The sequence below is a fragment of the Symphalangus syndactylus genome, chromosome 1 (assembly GCF_028878055.3).
Source record: "Symphalangus syndactylus isolate Jambi chromosome 1, NHGRI_mSymSyn1-v2.1_pri, whole genome shotgun sequence".
NCBI classification, from domain to species: Eukaryota; Metazoa; Chordata; class Mammalia; order Primates; family Hylobatidae; genus Symphalangus; species Symphalangus syndactylus.
In genome coordinates, this window is record NC_072423.2 from 27587081 (window position 1) to 27608936 (window position 21856).

Genomic DNA, 21856 nt, shown 5'->3' on the forward strand with positions numbered 1-21856 from the left:
GGGATATGCAAGAAAATGCTCCTTTTTATTTTCATATTTAAGTGTGACAACCCAATCCAAAAACTGTATGCCAGAACAATAATACAATTAAGAAATGTAATGTAGGAACTGTGGAGCACACAGCAAGTTAATGGTACTACACTAAAAACCTTTCAGAGGTTCCTCCTGAGTCCTCTCACTGCGTTCCGTTAGAAACCAGGACTTACGAGCAGGCGTACACTTTCCTGATGCCTTTGTGCTTGATCCGGTTGTGCCGGCACAGGCTGTGGGACGAGCTGAAAGACTTGTCACACTGGCGGCAGGGGTGTTTCTTCATTTGCTGGAGGAAGAGAGAAAGTTCACTTAAGGGAATGAAAATAGATGCACTCAATTAAGAACTCTTTTGTAATAGCTTAAGTTAAATCATTATTACAGGTCCCCAAATCCAAAACTGAGGGTTGACATGACACTACACATGGAAAATGTCATACCTGACCTCATGTGATGGGTCACAGTCAGAGCTGTCTCATGCACAAAATTAAAATTATTTTATAAAAGTACCTTCGAGCTATATATATAAGGTATGTATGAAACATGAATAAATATCACAATTAGAGTCCCAAGATATTATATATATTTGAACATTCCAAGATCCAAAAACATCTAAAATTTGAAACACTTCTGTTCCCAAAATTTCAGTTCAGGGATATTCAACCTGTATTTAGGAATATAGTAAGAAAACCAGAAAACTTTACAAAAATATATAATAAAAATGAGGACAGGGCTCAGGTAACCATGATGGGGCTAATTTTAGGAGGATAGATTAAACTATCAAAAGGGTAAAAAAAAATTCTCTCTCAAAAACACAGGTTTCTGATTCAACACAAACATCCAGGTATTTGAAATAACATTATGTAAATCTTTTACTGAAAAGATAATATATGAAAACATACATCAGTAAATACCAAGTAAAGCCACTACCTAATTTGTGGTAGATAGAATATGCTATTTTATTCAGTATGCCATGTTAAATGAAATCTCTGGCTACCCTTTAATGACTAAGTAATTATTCATTATATAAGGGAAGTTTTCTAGAAGGATTTTTGTTTGAATAATATCACTTGATCATCTCAAGAACACAGAACTTTGAAACAACTTTGAGGAGGCTGCCTGCTGGTAATACTTAGGGGATGAGAGAGAGAGACAGCAAACACACTGTCAAGTAGGTAAGCTGAATTTTCTTATATTTAAAAGTTTCCCACTCAGGCTGAGATATTATGTTAATTGAATATATTTCCATGCAGAACCTTTGAAGTAAATTAGTGGCTTAACTTTAAAACAAATTCTTTGGTTATGACATGCATAGCAGTCTGGAACTAAACAATGTCATATCACAAGGAAATTAAAGAGCTGTCAAGCCTCATGAATGGAACAAAATCTGGCTCTACTCATTAAAGACTGAAGTGGGAAGAACTTTTCATGTGAGATAACACTAAGAAGTGATTGCAAGCTATGTGATAAAGAAATGATTACATTTTTTTGGGACTGAGTCTCATTCTGTTGCCCAGGCTAGAGTGCAGTGGTGTAATCTTGGCTCTGCAACCTCTGCCTCCAAGGAATTCTCATGCCTCAGCCTCCCGAGTAGCTGGGGCTAAAAGTGCCTACCACCACACCCGGCTGATTTTTGTATTTTTAGTAGAGACAAGGTCTCACCATGTTGGCCAGGCTGGTCTCGAACTCCTGGCCTTAAGTGATCCGCTGGCCTCAGCCTCCCAAAGTGATGGGATTATAGGCATGAGCCAGTGCCCAGACTGATTTTAAAAAATGTAATCATTTTCCCATAACCGCTTGACAAACATGTCCTCGTTCAAACCAGGAGGCAAATCAGAGTGGCTGAGTCTGGCCGGCAGCACCTAAGATGAGCTGGCACCCGGTCTCTGCCTCATGAATCACAGGACCTGGGGAAAGCCACTCAACCCACATGAATGGCCACTCCCACCCCTGTGAGGTGGGCTTGCAACAGTGCCTGCCTCCCAGGACGATTAATAAAGGGCGCAGGCAGCATGGACACATCACTCAGGAAATGCTCTTGTAAATAGTCAAGTTATGCAGCCAACTTCCACTTTAAAAGAGTAGAAAAATACTGTCTTTTAAATAAACCAAATCAGTCTGGTAGATATTCAAAAGGGTCTTGAATCCAAACAAGGACAAAGGAGAAAATTTCTTCTCCATGTTAAAAGTTATACCAATGCTGTTCATCTCTGGGGGAAACAACCAAAGAGAGAACAAAGCAAATAACAAGCTGGTGCCCCCCCAAAAATATTCTCTCATAAAGAAAGATTTGATTACACAAAATAGGCCAGCAGCAATCCCTAACCTTGGATTAGCATTTATGCAGCAAGAGTGACTAAGAAGTAACAAGTCCTTATTTATTTATTTTAAAGCTTTAAAGTCATGAACAACAGTTCTGTATTTCAATAAAGATATTTAACAATCTACTATCTAATGCTTTTTACATTTTCTACATATATAAATCAACTGAGGCTGGGCGCAATGGCTCACGCCTGTAATCCCAGCACTTTGGGAGGATCAGGAGTTCAAGACCAGCCTGGCCATCATGGTGAAACCCCATCTCTACTAAAAATACAAAAATTAGCTGGGCATGATGGCGGGTGCCTATAATCCCAGCTACTCCGGAGGCTGGGGCAGAAGAATTGCTTGAACCTGGGAGGCAGAGGTTGCAGTGAGCCGAGAAGATCATGCCACTGCACTCCAGCCTGGGAGACAGGGCAAGGCTCCATATCAAAAGAAAAAAAAAAAAAATCAACTGAAAGTCATCTTTCTAAAAGCAAGACTGCTTCACCAAATCATAACAGATTATAAAGAAAAATGTGTCTTTCTAACAATACAATAGGGCAAGAGACCCCACAGAAAGGAAAATTGGATTTCCTATTAAGGTGACAGGTTTATTTAATATTCTATTTCTTCTTGTGTAGTAATATTAACATCAAAACAAAATTTTAATACAGAAATGCCAATAAGAAAACCCTAAAAAATGAAGAGCAGCTTAGCAAATCAGTAACTATTTTGAAAAGATTAATCAATGTGAGAGAGACATCCTTCTGTTTCAGCATCTTTATGAAAAATGCAGAAATGAACTCTGCAATTCAAAAATAAGCAGGGTTTCCAATTCACTGGTGACAAGAAAATGAGGTTTAAAACACCTGTTTCCAGATCAAACCTGCCTGGTCACATTACCTAACAAACGACTTTCTTCCTCTGTTAGATTTTAAATACAAACTTATTCAAAGGTGCTTTGCCAAATTTATTTTCGTAACTTCTGTTCCTCAATATTACTAGCTTCTTCTGCTTTTATAAGTTTAAAAAGTGGGAAAACAGCATTCCAGTGTAAAGCCCACCATCATCATTCTAAGACTTCAGGCTGTTTGCTTCCTCCTGGCTTTACTATAAGCTGAGATTGAGGGCTTTGAGTGGACTTTTTAATAGTTAACTAAGATCAGAAAAGGAACATGTCTTCCTACTCAGTTCTGAGTTACTTTGTTTTTAAATAGAATTCTTTAAAGAAATAGTGAACCAATAAGCTGGCAGCATTCCCAAAGTTTTTAACATAAAACTTTTTGAGTAAAATATCAAACACTTGGGTACACTTCCTGAACTTTCTTCCTCCTCTCTCATTTTTGACTTTCATCTTCACAGCTTCAGGAAAGCATTAATCCCGCCTCCTTTTCTCCAGTGACTGTGCTAGGCGTGCGCTACCCCATGCTGCTGCTGCGCTTGGGATGGTACGGCCTCGGCAGGCCATTCTTCCCGGAGAGCACTTGGTAGACATGTCTCGGTTTGCCACAGGGCTTCCCTCACAATCAGAAACTTCCCATTCTAATAACTTGTCCTTTCTGTTTCTCTGCTTATGGGTCTCTGTTTCAGGTAACTTTGGGGAAGTTAAGAGGGAGAAAAGTCATAACTTCATACCCAGATCTGGTAAGGCATCCACATCTCACCTTGTCCTGGGAGTCCTACCTCCATGAGGTATCTGCCTTGCACCAACATGCAAGAGCCTCCTTAACGACCACCATGCAGCCAGAAACTCCCACAAACTTAAGACTGCAGGGTACAGGATTATCCTCAACCCTTGCTGACACATGCCCTTCAGCTCACACCTTTTATGAAAAAGGAAAAACCAAGCCAATTACATGATTTAAATATAGCACAGCAGCAGACAGTTCCTCCAAAATTCACTCCTAAAGCTCTGACCCCTTCCACTGGGCAATCTATTCTATGGAGAGACCTGCATACTTACTACAGCCCGTTTCTGCTGTAATGCAACATCGGTGCTCCTAAAAATCACTGCACTATGCAAAAATTCAACAAAACAACAGGGCCTCTAGCAAAAACGGAGTCATGGAGACAACACTCAAGACTTTGTCAGTGACACATCGAATGAAAACATTGTTTTAACTACGTCAAATGGTTAAGAAATGCAAAAAACACTGCACTTTACCTTGAAAAAGACCTGCAGTGAGCTTGTAGAGGTCAGAGGGTTGCAGCTTGTGAGTTACTGTGAAGTGGTGGAAGGAGGGCAATCTTAGTGGAAGGGAAGCTTGCAACAGCAGCTGTGGATGGGTGTGACCCACAGTTGAGAGGAAGGCCCTGGTGAAATCGGAGGTTTGTAGTGTGTGTGTGTTTTGTGTTTTCCTACACAACTCCACAGTATTCTGTAGTCACTTAGTATTTCTCAGGGATGAAATCACACATAAGCAAACATGAAATTCAGGTTAAGCTCCCATTGTTCTGATAGATCAGTGGTACTGGAATAAATTTGTTTGTTTCAGCATAAGCGTTATAGCAGAAGTGACTGTGTTCAAGTTTATTCACTGCACCATTGTGTACAGTGGGTCCATCAAGGGAGAACTGGCTAAATACATGCATGCACTCATACAGTAAGATGCCGTGCCGCTATAGAAATGGAGAGAAGATCTCAATGCACTGATACGAAAAGAACCATAACTACTAAGCGGAGAAAGTACTGGTACACAAAATTATAGACGGAAGCTGTGTTCTGTATTAGAAGAATGAGAATATATGCATATATGCTAATACTTGCATAAAGAGACTTCAAGATAAGAAACTTAGGAGTTAAGACTTCACTATATTCCTTCATATTGTTTAAATTTTTAAACTGTAAATATAGCACATATCCAAAAAAATTACCGCAAAAAAAAATTGAGGCTTATTGAGATATAGTTTATAAAATCACTTTTTTAAAAGTAGAGTTCTATGAATAAGTGCCACCACAGTCAAGATATAGAACAGTTGTGTCATCCCCCAAAATTCCCACGTGCCTTTTATAATCAACCCCACCACCTCGACCCCGCTCTTGGCAGCCAGGGATTTGCTTTCTATCTCTGGTTTTGCTTACTCCATTTGTCATGTAAATGGAGACATACAGCACACGTGAAGCTTTGAGTCTCGCTTCTTTCACTGAGCATAATACACATATTACACATAATACACATAATACACTTTCACTCAGCATAATACATATATAATTCCTCCATGCTGTTGGGTCTATTGGTATTTGTTCCTTTTCTCTACTGAGTAGTGTTCCAGTGTGGATGTGCCCAAGTGTGTTTATCCACTTGCCAAGTGAAAGCCATTTAGGTTGTTTCTAGTTTTTGATATTATGAATAAAGCCACTATAAACATTTACTATAAACATTCATCTGTGCATATGATTTCTCTTGGGTAAATGGTAAATACCCAGGAGCGGGATTACTAAGTCATATGTTAAATAAGAAACCGTCCAACTGTTTTCCAGAGCAGCCGTCCCCTGCATGCCCACCAGCAGTGGAGAGGAACTCCCACCATTCTGCCATCTTTTAACATTTGGCATTGCCACTTCATTTAGTTCAGTCATTCTACAGGGTGGCCAGTAGTATTTTCTTGTGGTTTTAATTTGCATTTCTCTAATGACTTATTAAGGGTAACAAAAATATCTTTCTGGCCAGGCGCGGTGGCTCACACCCGTAATCCCAGCACTTTGGAAGCCAAGGCGGGCGCATCACTTGAGGCCAGGAGTTCAAGACCAGCCTGGCCAACATGGCAAAATCCTGTCTCTACCAAAAATACAAATATTAGCCAGGCATGGTGGTGTATGCCTGTAATCCCAGCTATTCAGGAGGCTGAGGCACAAGAATCACTCAAACTCGGTAGGCAGAGGTTGCAGTGAGCAGAGACAGCACCACTGCATTCCAGCCTGGGTGACAGAGCAAGTGAGACTCTGTCTCAAAATATATATATATACACACACACACACACACACACACACATATATATATATATTTCAATTAGTAGGTAAAACACCAACTTACGGTAAGCCTCTTTCTTCAAAGAAAAAGCCTACAACCAAAGTTTTGTTGTTTTTTAATTATTAAAGGGATGTTTGGGGGCATTTTCCCTCCCCCATAAGCTCCTTGAGAATAGAAGCTGTGAATTGTTCATCTTTGCATCAGAAAATAGTAAATACTGTGGGAACGAATAAATAAAGATTAACTGAACACAATTATCTACTTGGAAAATATCAGCAGGTTCTACGAAGTAATCATGGAGTAACGAATTTAGGATAAAGTGCTGGACACAGAGGAACTCTGCTTATTTCCTGCAAGATGGGTGAGACATGAGGGTGTTTAAATACTGATAAGAAAGAGCCTGTAATACATGAAGAGACTGAGGATAGAGGCGAGAGATGAATGAATGAGCAGGGAGACAGGGAGGGATTCAGACACAGGAAGAACAGCTCTTCCTGTGTGGCCAGAGCCAAGGCGTCATCCGGGGACAGGTGTGATGCTTATTAAAGTCAGGGGTGGGTGGGTGACGAAGGGGCCCAGATATTGAGGGAATTCCTGCCCAGCAGCTTCCATTTTCAAAGTGATGCACGTATGGTGCATCTAGACTTCAGACTCAAATAACTGTGGCCTTCATTTTCTTACTTCTTTATCAAAGTAACAAATGCTTATTGCACAATGTAAAAGAGAAAAGATTGCTTCCAATCTCACCCATCAAAATAACCACTGTCAATTTCTAATGACACAGCCTTCCCATTTCTTTTCTGAATATACACACTGACGTGTATTTATATTTATAAAACAGATCTATATTATACATATTGGCTTTTAACCTGACTCTCCTTCACTTGTAAAACACACATATCTACACACACTGACAGTTGTTTTTTTGTTTGTTTTTTTTGAAACAGAGTCTCTGTCACCCAGGCTGGAGTGCAGTAGTGCAATCTCAGCTCACCATAGCCTCTGCCCTGGGATTCAAGTGATTCTCGTGCCTCAGCCTCCCAAGTAGCTGGGACTGCAGGTGTGTACCACCACACCTGGATAATTTTTTATATTTTTAATAAAGACGGGGATTCACCATGTTGCCCAGGTGGGTCTCAAACTCCTTACTCCTTACCTCAGGTGATCTACCCGCCTCAGCCTCCCAAAGTGCTGGAATTACAGGCATGAGCCACCATGCCCAGCTAGTTCTGCACTCTTAACAAGTGTATTGTATTCTGTTGCACAAATGAACCATGAATTGTTTATCTTCTATTAATGATTCAGGTTGTCTCAACTTCTTAGTAATTACAGATACAAATTTCTGTAATCAATTATTTCCTTTGTATAAACTATTAAAGGCAGTCTTTCCAATATAAAGGTTGTGAAAAATGTTAAGCCTCTTTAAATGCCAAACTGCACTAAAAAAGATTCATTCTACCACCACTAGCACGTTCACCAAGGGAGTTTCCAGCACCAGCTCTAGTCTTCAACTCTACCAAAGTGATAGGTAAAACAGTCGACCAACTTTTTCTCTAAACGGCCAGACGGTTGTTAGGCCAGAAACCATAAGGTTTCTGTTGCAACTACTGAACTCTGCCCTTGTAGTTTAAAACCAAGAATAGACGATAATAATTAAATGAATGGGCATGGCTGTGTTCTCATAAATTATTTACAAAAACAGGTGGCAGGCCCATGAAACGCAGTTTGCTGATCCCTGATTGAGACCACTGTTTCACATTCAATAGAAAATAGAGATAAGTCTCAATCACTCAGAACCAAATTTATGTAAATTTATGTAGATAATCTAAAGCCAGTCATAACTATAAAGTGAAAAGAATGCTTTTTTTTTCATATGCCATGCTCTAAACAGGTTCTGAGAACCAGCACTATCACTGTCATGCGCCTAGATTACCGAGGTGATAACTTTGAAATAAAGAGGGTTAAACCAACGTGTGCTTACCACTATGCTTATTTAAAACAAAAACAAAACCAAGTCTCCGAAGTTTCTGGTTATAAGACTGTCTGGTCTGCTGATGACATTGTACAACTGGAAAAGTAATGACGCAGAACAGTAACAAATGCACAAGAACAGAAGGCCAAATCCGGAGCAGATGGCAAAGAAACGTGTCGCACCGTAGTTTCTGAGCTTAGAGCAATGTCAGACACTCGGGCAGAGAAAAAAAGGGCTGAAGGAAGGCTACCTAACTTTCTAACAAGCTGCCAGCATCGTGCCAATGAAACCCAGAAATGCCTGCCAGGGCACGGTGGGGCTACCAGGGGTACACGCCTGCCAGGGGCCTCTGGGTCCACCTCCACTGGCCAGTGGGGATGTGCAGCAGAGGTTTGGGACTCTCATTGCAGACCCTAAACAGACCTCACATCTCTTCTCTGTCAGGGGACTCTTGGGTCAATACCCTCGTGCCATCCACTGGGTACATCTTCATTAATCCTCATTAGAAAGCTGACAAAATAAATCCTGACTAATCTTTACTGCCTCTCCTTCACAATGATTGATGCCCTGGAAAGAGGGCTGACAGGTGCCTTGAGGCGTGCATTGCCATGGTCATAAACTCTGAAACATTCACCAGAGACCACCTGACTATGAAAAAAATCTTTGCTGCCCTATTTGTCTGGATCTGGTTCAACTTCATTCCCCTTCTTCTACTTGCAGGCATCTGTCCTACCTTTGAAGCCTCCCTGGTTCCCAAGATGTCCATCTACAGATGGGTGACATGTTATTTCTCTTATTCCTGTTCTCAGAGAATCCAGTCTTCAAAAAGAGACCACTGGCAGGAATACACAGAATATTTTCTTCTAGTACAGTAGTTATAGAATCTTTTGGCCCTTTTTAATCACAAAGCAATTGAAACAGAAAAAGGTCACTGTGAAAGATTTTTTCCCCATATAATAGCTAGTATTTTATAAAAGGACAAATATGGCTGGGCACAGTGGCTCACGCCTGTAATCCCAGGACTTTGCGAGGCCGAGGCAGGTGGATCACGAGGTCAGGAGTTTGAGACCAGCCTGACCAACATAGTGAAACCCCATCTCTACTAAAAACACACAAAAATTAGCCGGGAGTGGTGGCATGCACCTGTAATCCCAGCTACTAAGGAGGCTGAGGCAGGAGAATCGCTTGAACCCAGAGTGGGAGGTTGCAGTGAGCTGAGATCACGCCACTGCCCTCCAGCCTAGGCGACAAAACGAGACTCCATCTCGGGGCAAAAAAAAAAAAAAAAAAAAAAGGGACAAATATTGCTACATAATAAAAATTAAATACCGCTTGAAGACTTACATAGAATCTTTCTAGTATTTATTTCCACAAATCAAAAGACAAAAGAAACTAATCATTCCTTTTAAAGATAATTGCTGTTTTATCAGATCAATAAAAAATGTGTTAACAACATTAAAAGGTAAACAAGCAAACACAAATGTCAAAAAAGCTAACAAACCTAGCGATGACATGTCCCTTTCTCCACAGTCCCAGCCCCACATCATATAGGAACTTTCCAACTGCCTGAATGACCACTTTAATAAGGTCCCACTGGTAGGTATAATCAACCATCATATCTGAAGGTGTAACAGAAAAAGGGCAGTGCACAAGTGACCCCTTAAGAGTGTCCCAGGAAGGTGCTGTGTACCCAGGTGAGAGACCAAGCTGCCGGGCAGCGATGAAGATGCCCCTCTGTGCTCTGTGTCGGTGTTGATTGTGGTGTTGCAATGACTGGTTTTGAGGAGACATGAAGAAAGGGTATGAGAGTGGAGCCCGTCTTCCTCCCTGAACCACCCTTCCAACTGGACATTAATGTGGACTTGCTGGATTTGGCAGACTGGACAGAACTTTCCTCTGTGCTGGTCTCACCCTAGGCCCCAGCTCTCCTCCTGCCAAGCAGTAAGACTGCGTTCTCACTCACAACTCGAGGTGGCTGCGGAAAAGTTCACACCCCGAGGCTCAGGCACGAGGGCTAAAGTGCTCTGCAAAAAGTCCTGCAATCCCTCTGGGTCTGAAGTTTTCCCAACTTGAAACTAAAGCGAGCAACTATCTCCTACCTCCCAGTTACCTTCTGGTGCTGTCTATCTTACAAGTCCTTATTCATTCAACCATGCTCAGGAATGGCCTCTTATTTCCTTTGATGTCCCCATCTGTGGCTAAGTTATTTTCTAGTTGTTTTAGGTTTCAAGGTAATGTCAATTTACAGACGGAATCATGTCCTAAATTCTTAAAATCTGAAAATCTGGTCTGCCAATTGGATTGAGGAACACATTTTCCTAAAGAAATTACAAATGACAGTTACATTCTAGGCCAAGTCCGTAACAGCCTCACCAGGCACTGCAGTAGAATCACAACATTGGACCAATGCAACAGAGACAAACCACCCTTTTCAGCACTGATTCAATGAAGAAACCTAAGCCCAGCACAAATCTGGGCTCTTCAAGGCATGAGAGATATGACACTCCTCCCACTCCCACCACCCCAAGGGATCTATGTCTACACTCTACCTGCCATGGATTCCAGGGACAGGGAGGGAACCCTGGGTCACAAGAAGGGACTTGAGATTGAGAGGACAAGGGAGAAGGTTCAGGGAGGCACTGGCCTGGGTCTGCAAGAAGCCAAGTCTTTGCCATCTGTAAGCTTCCAGGTATGGGAGCACCATGATGAGACAGCAGAACCCAATCTCCAAGCCAAAAGGAAGAGAGGGGCGATGAGCTAGACTCGCTGCAGCCATGGGCACTGGAAGCCGAGCTGGAAGGAAAAGTGCTTGTTTGTGACAGTGAGGGAGCTTAGTCTCTGGCTATGGGAATGTTTTTAATCTGAAATATTTTTGGCCAGGAAGTCCTGGTATATTCTCCCAAAGCAGACAGAGACAGGCAACAAGTCTCCTATTTTTCCTGTCTCAGCAACAGTACCAGCCCAGTGTCAAGGGAGCCTCTACCTTCTGGGCCCCTTAGAGATAAACAGGAAAAGCCAGGGAAGGAAATATCTTCCTTGGCCTCCAAAATAACGGCAGCCCTGGTAGGCAATGAACTACAAATGTCTGAAGTGTCTGTAAACATCTTAGTCACTGTGGTGTTCTTAGGCACCATGTTCTAACCCGTTATTGCCCGCATGCCTTGTAGGGTACTGACTTTTCAGAGATGAGTACCATATGTGCTGTACTTCATGTGCAAAGATACAGCTTGGTATCCACAGCTCAAGTGCTGTAAATGATTTTTTCTAACACGTTTAATGAGCCTGCACTGAACCACTCCCTTTCGGCCGGCAATTCTGGCCAAAGGCTTGCAACTGCCATGCGGCAAGGTAGAAGGTGCAAATCTATAGTAATAAAAAGTGGTGAGAGTAAGTAGCCACAGCCAGTCCTCAGCCAAACTGAGGTCTGAAGCAGCCTCAGCAACCCAGCAGGCCGTGGGAGACCGAATGCCGTGCGTTTCGATTAATTCCTTCCACGGTATTTACTGAGCTCTGACTCTAACTTGCCAGGCTCTCCATGCCCTTGAGAAGATTATAATCTGTTGAGCAACGGCAGAAAAAAAAAGTATGGTGGAGGCGGCCACAGGTGCACAGAAGGGTGCACGGGGGTGTAGAGTGGGGACGGAGAGACCTTCTGGCAACAACTAGCTCACAGGCAGGCAATGCACCAAGGAAAGGTATGTCCAGGCAAAAGGAACAGAAAGTAACAAAGTCAAGGAAGAATGTGGCACATGTCAGGAAACTGCAAGCAGCTCTGTATTGCTGGAACAAGAATAGGCAAGGGTCCAGGGGGAGGAGAGGTGGAAAAGGAGGCAGGGTAAGATCATGGAGGGCTCCAGGGCTGCCTATGACAGTCGCACTTCCAAGAGATGCTCTGGCAGCTGTGTAGGGTCTATCGGAGAAAGCTTTGTTATCTGGCAATGGGTTCTAATGATAGGGGGATTGGTTCTGTTGGGGACCCTCCACTGGGACCACCAGCTATTCCAACTCTAGGCCTACCAGCCCCTAAATCATAGCAGACTTTCAGAAAGAAGCCCACTGACCTGGTTACTGGACTCAACACCTTTGCCTTACTATTACTTTAATAATTTCATTGCACATCCTTCGATGTGGGGTTTTTATACTTAATATCCAGTGGGATGTACATTAATATACTCTCATGCAGTGTCATGAGAAAACATGCACACTGTAACAATAACAAGAGTTAATAAAGCCACAGCTTTTTCCTCAGACCACATAACAGGACATACATAAATACACATTTATAGCCCTTCAAACTTGTTTATAGCAACCTCGGGTGAGTTTACAGAAAAATGCCTCCAACAGACAGACATCTGACCAAGCACCAACATGTCACAGTAAAGAGCATATCTTCCTAAGAACCTGAAAAAACAAACAAACAAACAAACAACAACAACAACAACAACAAAAACGCCTTTTCTGGCTATACATAAGATGTGGACTAATATTTTACAGTCTTATTTGTGTCACATTTTCAAAATAACGTGTTAGTCTTTCTTGAAAGGATTTATTTTTCCGTCCCTAATGGAAAAATAATCAGTAAATTTTAGAAATGGAATCTGGTCGCTTGTCATTTCATTTTCTTTCAATTTAGAGGGCAAACCTTATGGTTCCTTCTTTGTATCTTTCACTTTGTTTCAGTTCAGTGAAAATTGCCTGGTACTGGGGCAAGCTTGGGGCTTTCCAGATTCTTGTTCATGATCCAAAAATAAACAGGTTTGCTAAAACATATAATAGTTATAAAATACAATTTAGAAAATTATAAACACCAAGGCAAGTAATTTTAAGATAAACATTTTAAATGAAAGATAATTCCCAAAGTAAAAACTCATGGTTTTTCTAGCTATTCTTAAAAATATATAACTCCTAAACTGAAATTATTCTCCAATCTCATCTTCCTGTTAGGCAGCTTTTATAAACTCTCCAGCATTAAGAGCAAAATCCCCTAAATAGCTTATCTCTCAGCTTAATCCCTTTACAGCAGAACTTCTCAAGGAGAAGAGAGAGGGTAGGAGAGTAGGAGGGAATGTATGTAAGTGTGAAGGTAACACAATTATCTAGAGAAATTTAAAAATAGACTTCACTCCTACCCAGGTCCTACCCACTTCTCCACATCCCAAACCCCCACAACCAGACTCAAAAAAACCCTGATTCTAATTGTGCTCTCTCCCTCGAGAGCCTCTGCTTTAAGATATCTCCTGGAGTCAAGAAGGGGCCTCTCTCTTGAGCATTTCTCCAGATTTCCGAGACTCTGCAGGAAGAGGCTCTGTCCCCCATAAGGCTCAGGCCCTGCTACAATCCATGCAGCCCCCAGATACCTCCTAGGCAACTGCTAAATTCAAGCCACTCTAAAACATTTCATAATTCTGTAGGAAGATTTGCCCAATTAATTAACAACACCACGGTGCTGTTAACAGCAACTGCAAGTAATTCCAGTAAAGCATCAGGCCTCAGCTAAGGAATGTAAAACCACGACACTCAGTCTTCCAAAACTACACATACATGTCCAGTTAACCATGGCATAACCAACTTTAACCAAGATTGAACACCTAAATGAAATGAAAATGACTAATCAAAAGCAGAAGTAAAAACTGGATGGAAAGACATATCTGCTAACTGTCCCACACCTATATTGAAAGATTCAAGGAGACTAAAATTAAGCAGCTTTTGAAATGTCAGCTTTCATTCTGTGCAAACTGCAGAGTCTGGGCTGGAAACCTGCCTCTGGCAGGCTGCAAAACCCCGGGGTAAGTTACTGAACCTTTCTCAGGCTTCATTTCCTCACCTAAAAGTGGGATTCGTAACTGCCTCCCCTCAGGAGCCTGCTGCAATGAAGATAGTAAGTAGGGTAAGCCCTCAGACAGTGTTAGCCCCAGTATCCTTAACACCACACCTTCCAATTTAGCCACAAGCTACCAAAATCACCAATAGTTCAATATGTATTTTAATATACTCTGAACCGCCCTCAGTGTTAGCCCCAGTATCCTTAACACCACACCTTCCAGTTTAGCCACAAGCTACCAAAATCACCAATAGTTCAATATGTATTTTAATATGCTCTGAACCAAAAATATTCAACATCCTTTTTACAACACATTTATAGCCTTACATTAAAAAAAGTTTTTATTAAATCAAGTGGAGGACTTCAGAAAACTACATATAGTAAACCATACTAATAAAATATCAAATAAACTAATAAAATATAAATTATAATAAAAATAAAATTAGTATTAAAAAATTATAGATTTATATAGTATAAGAAATATATATTATATATAAGATATATAGTATAGAAATATATAATTATATATAAGAAATATATAAAGTAAAAATATTTAGAATATAATAAAATTATAGGCCAGGTGTGATGGCTCACATCTGTAATCCTGGCACTTTGGGAGGCCGAGGCTGGAGGATGACTTGAGGCCAGGAGTTTGAGACAAGCCTGGGCAACAAAGAGAGACAACTCCCTCTGCCCCCAACTCCCTACAAAAAAATGAAAATCAATAAAAATTAGCCAGGCATGGTGGTGGTCATCTGTAGTCCCTGCTACTCAGGAGGCTGAGGTCAGCAGATTGCTCGTGACCAAGAATGTAAGGTTGCATTGAGCTATGATCACGCCACTGCACCCCAGCCTGGGCGACAGAGCGAGACTCCGTCAAAAAAAAAAAAAAAAAAAGTGTGTGTATATATACACACATATATACACACATACACACACACACACACACACACTAACAAAATATCAATTCCAGTGGCCAAAACTAATGAAAAATAAGTTTCATAAAGTCAGCAGTGATATACATTTCTAGCACGAATATACAAACTCTTAATGTGCCTTTCAATCACATCTGACACAAATGCAGAATCAAGTGAGAAGCCATCATTCTGTAACAGTCAACCAGAGATAGAAGAGAACATGCGACTGATTTAAAGATATTTCTCCTAAAACCTTGAGATCACAAATAAGTTCTAAGCCAAAAAACATAGGAGAAACTGGTTTTTTAAAAAAATGTTTACCTGTTGCTAGGGTAACAGGATTTTGGCAGGAAGTCAAAGTCGCCATAGCTAAAAGATGAGTTTTAGAAGGATAAAAATCTATTATCTCCCTACGTTTAGATTAAATAAGAGACTTTGTAGTAAGGCATGCCTAATGACAACAGGATGAACTCTAACAGTAAAAGAATGACAATGAAACCATCTGGCAATGAACTATGCAAACTAGACAGTATTTCAGTATTTTTATCCCCTTAACTAATGGCCATCACCACAGTACAGCACGAAGACAGGAACAACATGGAGATGTAACGTTTTATTTCACAAAGTTCTCTAAACAAGTTTCAGGGAGATTAAGGGGGAAAATTATGCCCTACCACACATTTCATACACATGGCTAGGTTCCAGGTTGTGTGGGTGAGCACTTTTTAAATTTCTTTTTTTTTTTTTTTTTTGAGACAGCATCTCACTCTGTTGCCCACACTGGAGTGCAGTGACAGGACTGCGGCTCACTGCAGCCTCAAGCTCTGGGCTCTAGCGATCCTCCTGCCTCAGCCTCTGAAAGTGTTAGGATTACAGGTGTGAGCCACTGCACCCGGCCAGGTGGGCGCTTAAAAAATTTATATACATATACATACACACACACACACACACACACACACACACACTTTTTTTCTTTTAAATACTGTGCAAGTGACAGTCTCTGCAAAGCTCCACAGTGAATCTGACTCTAAGCATGGTGGTCCCAAACTAGGAAATGCAAGCTGATTGCCTTGCCATTCTTTTCAAAAGTAACAACAGCACACCTGCCTCAGTGGCTGTGGTCATCTCTCCACACTCTGATCCTTTCATTCTCCCACTTTCCTTCACTGCCACTGCTGTCTTTCACAGTGAACTGAGTGAAACTGAAAGTGAAATTCAGAATGGGAAAGGCTACAAAATAGCAAGTATCCAAATCACCTGCACCCTATATGGGAAATGCAGATGAAATCTATGGACTTTTTTTTAAAGGCTTTAGGAACAGAAACATTAAGACATCCTAAAATCATTTATAATCAGGCTTTAAATTATATTGAACAGACTTACTAATGCTGTAAATCCAACACCCAGAGAGTTATGTCCCCTGCCTTCACCACCAAGAGTGAACGTTGGGTGGAGTCTTTAAACCAAGAGTGAACGCTGGGTGGAGTCTTTAAACAAATACACTTGAGATCAACCTTCCCCAAAACATAAACTCAACAAAGGTGTGTTGGTGCTATAGAAGTCACACAGTGAGGGCCACAGCAATGAGCATCAGCAGCAAGGGCAGGTGCACAGCAGATCCCAGGTGGTATGAGTGTTCCCGGCCCTGCCGCAACACTGGAATCACCTGGAAGCTTTAAGAATGCCAGGGCCGGCTGGGTACGGTGGCTCACACCTGTAATCCCAACACTTTGGGAGGCCGAGGTGGGCGGATCACGAGGTCAGGAGATCGAGACCATCCTGGCTAACACGGTGAAAGCCAGTCTCTACTAAAAATACAAAAAATTAGCCAGGCGTGGTGGCGGGCACCTGTAATCCCAGCTACTCGGGAGGCTGAGGCAGGAGAATCGTTTCAATCCAGAGTGGGAGCTTGCAGTGAGCCGAGATCGCGCCACTGTACTCCAGCCTGGGCGACAGAGCAAGACTCCATCTCAAAAAAAAAAAAGAATGCCAGGGCCAGGTCCCATCCCTAGTGATGCCAATTAGCTGGTCTGGGGAGCACAAGTGTGCTGGGCCATAGGCTCTCCGGGTGATTCTTGTGTGCAGCCACCGAGTCAGACTCACTGCTCTCCCTGCAGCCTTCCTGCTGACAAGGACTTCTTCCTAGAAGTTCTGTTTCGATCCACAAATTAGATTAACTGTGAAACCAAATGCTTTCTACAGAAACTTGGTTAGTCCATGGAATGACTTTTAGACTGTGACTGGTTTAAAATATCTACCTCACACTAGCAGTGGCTACTAACATAGATTACCACTGGTAGTTTACTTTCATTCCAGTGTCCAAGGAGAAAGGTCACATTGGCCCTAGAATCAATTTTTTTTTTTTTTTTTTTTTTTTTTTTTTAGGTAGAGTCTCGCTCTGTCATCCAGGCTGGAGTGCAGTGGCGCAATCTCGGCTCACCACAACCTACACCTCCCAGATTTAAAAAAGTCTCCTGCCTCAGCCTCCCGAGTAGCTGGGACTATAGATGCCCGCCACCATGCCCAGCTAATTTTTGTATTTTTGGTAGAGGCGGGGTTTCACCATATTGGCCAGGCTGGTCTCAAACTCCTGACCTCAAATGAGATACCCACCTCGGACTCCCAAAAGTGCTGGGATTACAGGCGTGACCCACCGTGCCCAGTCGACCCTAGAATCCATTCTATTCCATTATTTTACAGATGAGCATTTGGCCACTACCTGAATAGTTCCAGCAACAGATAGGCAGACATTTCACTCACGCATGGCCCCAGCTGATCTGGAATTATCACATGCTGGTCCTCACACAGAGGACATCTATCTGAAGACAGCTATCAAAGCTCCCTTTAACCCCAACTTCCCTCTTCCTCCTGCCACTGTTTCTAGACTCAGCATTCTGCTTACCTCCTCTGCTAGTTGTCAGCACCCATCTTAAATCGGTGCAATGGAACCTTTCCCCCCATTTAGATTCACTGTGGCCACCTTACTGCAGGTGACAAATACTACTTGTCATTCCCTCCCCTTTGCGGTACATGGGGGAATATATTTGGGGCTGCTTACATAATTCATTCTGGCCAATGACTTGTGTTGTGCATCACATCCAGAATAACGAGCGTGTAAAGACCAGGCAGGACTCGCCAGTCTTTTTTTCAGTGACACCTACGTTGAGACAACGGGGCTGAAAGAAACAGCCTTGATCACTGAGTTACCAGCGGAAGGGATGACTGCCCCGGAGAAATGCAAACTCTGCATAGCAAACTCTGTATGTGCAAGAAATGAACTTTTATTGGATAAATCAATGGGCTTTGGGGGATTGTACTGCCACATAGACTAAGCCAGTAGTTCGCAAAGCATGGTCCCAAGATGAGCAGCATCAGCATCAGCCAGGGCTTGTCAGAAATGCAAATGATCGGGTTCCATCCCAGACCTGCTGAATCAGAAGCTGTGGGGTGGAGGCAGGCAACTAGCTGAACAAGCCTTCCAGTTAATTCTGATGCACACTCCAATTTTGGGAACCGCTAGCTAGATTACGGTGTCAACTCAAAGGAAGGGTGTTAGCTTTCCTTGGTATGAATGCTACCTCAGCAGCCACAAAGAAGGATGGGTTGTAGCAAGATAGTCAAATAAAGACAGAATACTTTTTCACAGAACTTCTTAGCTAAGCCTTATCTACCTCACATAATATCTGTGTACTTTTATTTTTTTAAGTGGAAAGCTCTGCATTTAAGATCTGCCTTGCAAAATCCCTCCTAGCTTCTCTTCCTATAATTAAGTCATTGATAGAAAGACAGGAAAATCTGATCCAAGATGGAAGCTTTCTCTCCAACAAGGCAATGAGCCATAAGTCAGCTATCCATGCAATATTTCACCCAGGCCCTCCTGCACTACACTGTACAGAACAGTATCAAAACAGACAGAATCTGTCAACAGTTTTGCTGAAACCCAGTTTCTGTCTAGAGGGTTATTCTACCTACCAACCGGTCCCTCTGTAAAGAAAAGGAGATTGATCTGCAATGACATGTTCTTAGTCTTCGCCTAGTTCTTTTCCCCAGTGCTCAGGCAGGAACCAGCTACTTCACCATCTGTTCTCTGAAATGGCTGTGCTCAGTAAGGTCAGACAGACTTTATCTGAAATCTTCCAAATCTGCCCAACCTTCTCCTTTCACACAAGCAGGGTATCTGGCCACAGCTCATTCTCCATGACATGCATATATTTGCAATCTCCTCTCACCCCATGTAAAGATGGAAAAGTGGCCCAGTACAATGGCTCACATCTGTAATCTCAACACTTTGGGAGGCCAAGATGAGAGGATTACTTGAGCTCAGGAGTTCAAGACCAGCCTGGGCATCAGAAGGCATCTCTACCAAAAAATTTTTTTAAATTAGTCAAGCAGGCCGGGCGCAGTGACTCATGCCTGTAATCCCACTTGAGGTCAGGAGTTCAAGACCAGCCTGGCCAACAGGGTGAAACCCTGTCTCTACTAAAGATACAAAAATTAGCTGGGCGTGGTGGCACCCACCTGTAATCCCAGCTACTTAGGAGGCTGAGGCAGGAGAATCGCTTGAACCTGGGAGGTGGAGGTTGCAGTGAGCCAAGATCGTGACACTGCACTCCAGTGTGGCTGACAGAGTGAGACCCTGTCTCAAAAAAAGAAAAAAAAAAAGAAAAATCTACTTAGAAGTGGTAAATGTATAACGTCTCTGTATGAAGAACCTTCCATTTTGGTGAGCTTCTTTCTAGCAAAATTTAATTTTAAAAAAATCTATAGTGTTCAGAGAGGAAATACAGTATAGAAAATATCTATTACATACTGTGCTACATGCTCTCATTTTATTTAATTTCAAAAGACTCTTAGGTGGTAAATATTTCCATTTTAGACCTATGCAAACTGAAGCTGATGCTGGAAGATGGTGGTTGTTAATTATTTTTTCACAAAGTCACACTGGTAGTTGTGGTGCCAGAATATACACCCAAGTCTCCCAGGCTCTTCCCAAGTTACAGACACAGGACTGGACCACATCTATCTACATCATGAAGAATCTTGAGGCCGGGTGCACTGGCTCATGCCTATAATCCCAGCACTTTGGGAGGCCAAGGTAGACAGGTCACTTGAGCCCAGGAGTTCAACTGGGTGACACAGTGAAACACTGTCTCTACTAAAAACACAAAAATTAGCTGGGTGTGGTGGCGCACACCTGTAGTCCCAGCTACTCGGGAGGACTGCTTAAGCTTGGGAAGCGGGGGTTGCAGTGAGCCAAGATCACCCTACTGCACTTTAGCTTGGGCGACAGAGTGAGACCTTGTCAAAAAACAAAAACAAAACAAAACAAAAAAACAAATGAGAGAATGAATACAATTATCACAGATTGTGTCGTAATTTTCTAGATTTGAACAGGTACATATAACATGTAACTTCTTTTTAATTTTAATACTGGCTCACATAATTACAGAATGTTTGATCTCTAAGAATGACCTCAGATATTATCTCATTCAAAGGATCTTAGTTTGGTTCCTAAAAGGCCTTCTAGAACAACAAAAAAGAAGAGCAAGAGATCCATCACCTGCCTAAAATTGTATGTAAAACTCTGTGCATTTGTACATGGATCTGAGGAGAGGCTCAAGGCTGGGATGAGATCATCAGGTTAATGTGACACTGACACGCCCGTCCTCCTGATTTTATAGTTGAGAATATAGAGACTACAAAGGTGGTGGGATTCTGTGGTTAGAAAGCTAGTTAGGTACCTGAACCTAGACTGCAACTTGTGTGTGACTGTGACTAACAAAGCCCCTTCCCATATGTGCAAGTAACAATCCAAAGAGAACTGCTTCAATCAGTGACTCCAGAGATACTCTGCAAGGCACAATGCTGTAAACCATAGAAGACTGTAATAATAAAATGGACATACAACTCGCCCTCAAAGACTTTACCATTTACAAGGACAGCTAAAATTCGGCCATAACAAAACAATAATACCAAGTTTAGAAAGCCAATAAAAATTAGACAATACATAAGCATTTGAGAAAAAACTTTAAAAAGAGAAATTGATCAGTTTTTTTACTGCTTTCTGTATACAGAATTTGTAACAAGAACTTCTTAAAATGCTGCTGCTTTAACTGTTTTTCTTTTTTAAATAGCTAAAGCAGTAATTCAGCAAATTGTAGGTTTTAAGATGATTACGCCTTTAATAAATATGTACTGAATATCTGTCAATATTTTTTTAAAGTATTTGATGATATCAGATTACGAAGAATAACTGGAAAAAAGTTAAAAACCACTGCAAGTGGATACTGACAATTCATTTTTTAAAAAGAGCATCAGAGACACAGAAAAGCTACTGAATAACTAGCAGAGCCAGAATTAGGTTTTTGTTTTTTTTTTTTGGTTTTTTTTGACACATTGTCTCGCTCTGTTGCCTAGGCTGGAATGCAGTGGCACAATCTTGGCTCACTACAACCTCCGCCTCCTGGGTTTAAGCAATTCTCGTGCCTCAGCCTCCCAAGTAGCTGGGATTACAAGGCGCCTGCCACCATGCCCAGCTCATTTTTGTACTTTTAGTAGAGATGGGGTTTCGTCACGTTGGCCAGGCTGGTCTCGAACTCCTGACCTCAAGTGATCTACCTGCATTGGCCTCCCAAAGTGCTGGGATTACAGACGTGAGCCACTATGCCTGGCCAGTTCTGAATCCTAAAAACAAAGCTACTGAATATCTTTACTTAATAAATGGAACTGTATACAGAATATTTATTTTTAGTAAAGTTCTTCTGGATGGGAACTGAGAAGGGGAAGAAAGGTCAAAAACAATTAATGAAACCAAAATGGCCATCTAAAATAAGTAGCAGTG

At 41.8% G+C, this 21856-nt stretch overlaps 1 protein-coding gene across 16 annotated transcripts in view; it reads right to left on the bottom strand.

Annotated features, from left to right (window-relative positions):
• ZNF532 (zinc finger protein 532) overlaps positions 1 to 21856 on the bottom strand; it is a 125170-nt gene that overhangs the window by 7099 nt on the left and 96215 nt on the right. For 13 of the 16 annotated variants that reach the window (XM_055297531.2, XM_063639266.1, XM_055297535.2 and 10 more), the window contains one exon: positions 207 to 319. In XM_055297531.2, the coding sequence (XP_055153506.1) occupies positions 207 to 319 (113 nt within the window). The remainder of the gene's footprint in view (positions 1 to 206; positions 320 to 21856) is intronic. The other 3 variants (XM_055297603.2, XM_055297561.2, XM_055297540.2) reach the window with 1 other exon arrangement.